At 36.7% G+C, this 3,779-nt stretch overlaps 1 protein-coding gene across 1 annotated transcript in view; it reads right to left on the bottom strand.

Annotated features, from left to right (window-relative positions):
- Positions 1-3,779, bottom strand: part of LOC107570829 (NF-kappa-B inhibitor delta-like) — a 13,023-nt gene that overhangs the window by 6,125 nt on the left and 3,119 nt on the right. Inside the window, exons 2-4 of the mRNA XM_016257099.1 lie at positions 371-507; positions 267-297; positions 5-178 (exon numbers count right to left, since the gene is read on the bottom strand). Coding sequence (XP_016112585.1) covers positions 5-178; positions 267-297; positions 371-507 — 342 coding nt within the window. The remainder of the gene's footprint in view (positions 1-4; positions 179-266; positions 298-370; positions 508-3,779) is intronic.

The following is a 3,779-nucleotide window of genomic DNA, read 5'->3' as shown; positions in this document are numbered from 1 at the left end:
GGGCTGTAGCCAGTGGCAAGCATCTGTCCAGTCTGGGTAAAGTTTGGTGTGATGGAGGAACTAGACATGAATGTGAACGGGCTGCACTGCTGAAGGGAGGAATGTGCCTGATGAATGCTGGGAACTTCCCATCGGTCATATCTAACTGCTCCCATGTCTGTGTAGCTTGCACTGGCTCCTGCAAAGGAAAGGTATCATTTTTAGATTTAATTGAAAATCTAAATGTCACCGAAGACCCATTTTATAAGCAAAACCCTCAGACTCACCGGCAGTGGGAGATTGTACTGATGCCAACACCTGTTGGAAACATTTTGGAGGATGATTAAAGTCGGTCATATCAACCTCAAGACAATATAATAATTGAACTCACTGGGACAGATGCAGCACCACCAGCAGTGTAAGATGCTGTAGAGCAGGAGGGAGGTGCTGAAGAGGTCTCTCTCTTTCTCTTCTGCTCCAGGAGTTTCTTCACTGTGGGCAGAGGGTAACACGCCTTTTCCTTCTGTGCTGTGGACACATGAATAAACCATCGTTATATTTATGATAATATGTTTTTTGTTCAAATGCTGTTATATGATATATAGCCTATACCATTCAAAAGTTTAATACATCAGCAGTAGCATATTAAATAGATGTAATGTGAAAGTAAAGATAAATGTTGCTCTTTTGAACTTTCTGTTCAAAACTTTCTATTTCATCCTGAAAAAAAGTATCATCAACAAAAAATATTAAGCTGTACAACTGTTTTTTTCAATAATAAGAGCACCAAATCAGCATCGAAGAATCGTGTGACACTGAAGACTGGCGTATTGATGCTGAAAATTCAGCTTTGTCATCACAGGGAAAAAATACATTTGAAAAGATATTAGAATAGAAAACAGTTATTTTAAAGGGTAACAGTATTTCACAATATGTTTTTACTGTATATTTGATCAAATAAATGAAGCCTTGGTGAGCATAAGAGACTATTTATATTACAATAATATAACGGTGGAACTTTATTTACTAGAAGTAGTGACAATCTTGTCCAAACAAATAATTTTATTAAAGAAAATAAATGTTACTAAATATTTAATATATATAATTAATGAGGGAAGGTGAGCAGGGTATTGACATTTCTATTAAAACCATTTGTTTTACAATAACTTTTTAAGCATTCAAGTCAAGTAAAACATACATCATATAACCATATTCAACATATCTTGCTGGATGCACATTTATTGTTGTTGTTTTCAAGTAAATCGGATTGATTTCTCCAGTAATGTGATTTCCCCAGGGCCATTTTTAATAACAGGTGTTGGTATGACTTAAAATGTATTTTTTTTGTGTTAGTCACCAAAAGAAACTGAAGAAGACAAGAATGCAAATAGCGGAGGTTTCCAGTGGGCATCAGTTACGTATTCTAGAGCAGAGGGAAAGAAAGTTTCTTCAAAATCGTGACCCCAAATGTGAGATAAGAAACACATTTCCACCGGAGGAGCTTAATTCTCATCCTCTCACTCGTGAGGAAGGTATTCCATTTGGAAAAGAGGTGCTGAGGTCACATCTACCTGTCTTCATCAGAAACCCTGCGTCTACGGAGACGGTTCTCACAGCACGCTCTCTGTAACTATTTCCTTTTCTCCATTACGCTCTTCGTGGCAAACCACATCTTCTTCCTGCATCAGTGACGTACGTCCTTCACAGGGGCCCATCAGAGGTGTATGAACAGATGCTACTGATTCAGAGTAAGATTTGATGCCTGCCTAACTTTTCACTGAGTGGCAGTAATGAGCTGAAATCAGCTGCATAGGTCACAGCTAAACTGCAATACTTCATCTCCCCACTAGGAATAAAACAGATCTAATATCGATATTTATTGAATTACTTCTTTACGCACAGATATTTCTTTCAAACATTGTAGTGTAAGAGAAACACTTTTAAGTTATTTTATTATATTTTATGGGTATGTCAGAATATACTATGCACCTCCATGTTCTGATAATAGTTTGTTTTTTATATAACTACAATAACAGGTTTTTGGTTGCATGATTTATCTATTTGTAGTTTAGACAGAAGAACGATTTGCGTCTTATTCTGCAATGTATCCCTTTACAGGAAAAGTAACTGGTTTCAGCAAAACACCAAGTAGCCTAATTCTTATGATGAAGGGGATTCAAAAGAGGAAGATGGAAATTCCACTGGGCATAACCTTGAGGGGATCATTCCTTTCCTTATCTCTCTTGTTTGTTCTCCATTCCATGTTATTTTAATTACTCCACTTCTCAGTCTCACTTTTTAAAGCGGACTCAAAAAGTTAAAAGGAAAGATAATCTGCTGCTCAACCCTGTACATTACATGTGGTTGTGTATAACTGACTCACAGAAATACACAAAGTTCTATATTTCTGAAAGATTAAGAAAAAAGCTGGAGTTAAAACAACGGTTATAATATCTTTACAGATACACAAATTCAGAAAGTTATATCAAAATGTCTCAATATGCATATAAACGATTTAGATTTATTTACATTGTGTATGAGAAAGCAGAGAGTGGTTTAACACGGGGTGACTTCAGCTTAACCAGTTAAGAGTGAAATCATTGTCATTCATGACCATTACCCTTCTGAGGTTACAGTAATTTTAAAAATATAAAGTATTTACATCCACACACAGGACGCTGTCCAGTGCACCTCTATTGGACCCACAAAGATCATATAGGACAGTATTGACCTACAATTTCCACAGTTGAGATGTGACTAACACACAGTCTACTATATATTTTAGAACGTTTATACATATTGTCTTGTTCTTTTAATTGAATTAAAAGTCAAATGAAATTAAAATGAAGTGGTCATGGGGGATGACCCTAAGTCTAAGCCATTTTTAATAAGCAAATGGGGTATTACTGGAGAAGATTGTAACAACATCTTTGTAGCTGACATTAATTCACATAATTTAGACACAAAGTGTTAGTTATAAGAGATGAATGTGGAGGAGACGTTGAAAATGTGTTACAATAACAACAACAACCACCAAACGTTAATGATGTAGAAAACGCCTGACATTCACATGCTTTAAGCAGGCTATCTAATAACAATGCTTCCATCACTCGCAAAAGTTTCAAAGGTCACATATTTACAGATACACAAGATTGATTTTTATGGTTAAACTGTCCGACAGAGTGGGCTTTAGCGGCTGGGATACCCTCGCACCTCTATCTTGTAATTTCAAAGAGGGAAATCCCTGGCCAGTGAGTCACGCGCGCCAGTGTCATCGCGGGGATTCCGTAGCTCTCGCTCCGCTGTCTGACTCTAGACACAGTTACAAAAATCGTAGATGGCACTTTATTCCTAAACACCTGGCATATTCCACATGACAGTTTGTACCAGTATTAGAAATGCCTGCTTTAAGGTCGACACATATATTTTCTTTATCATTTTCACAGGCTTTTCTCTATAAAAATGAGACCCGCACCCATTAAAAACGGGAAATGAAAGTTGAACAGGGAGGAGTTATTAAGGGGTTTGTCCAAATAGCTGTAAAAATGAACTCGGTGACTGACAGTACTCTACGTTGCTGGGGGATCCTTTATTCAAATGAGTTATGTCTATTTTTAAACGGTCATACATCACCGAGCTTACGTCATATAAAAAAAATGTAAACAGCAAAAGATAAAGGTTGTCAAAACTACTTGTATTTAATAGCCTTTGTGTATTTAGTTAAATTACCTATTAAACGCGAATGTCAATTTATTAGTGGTCCTTTAACCCGAACACTTACTTTACTCTCTCTCTCTCTC

This window comes from Sinocyclocheilus grahami, unplaced genomic scaffold, assembly GCF_001515645.1.
Source record: "Sinocyclocheilus grahami isolate Dianchi unplaced genomic scaffold, SAMN03320097.WGS_v1.1 scaffold1511.1, whole genome shotgun sequence".
Classification (NCBI taxonomy): Eukaryota; Metazoa; Chordata; class Actinopteri; order Cypriniformes; family Cyprinidae; genus Sinocyclocheilus; species Sinocyclocheilus grahami.
Note: the sequence above shows the minus strand (reverse complement) of the source record. Positions and strands in the feature narration are given on the sequence as shown.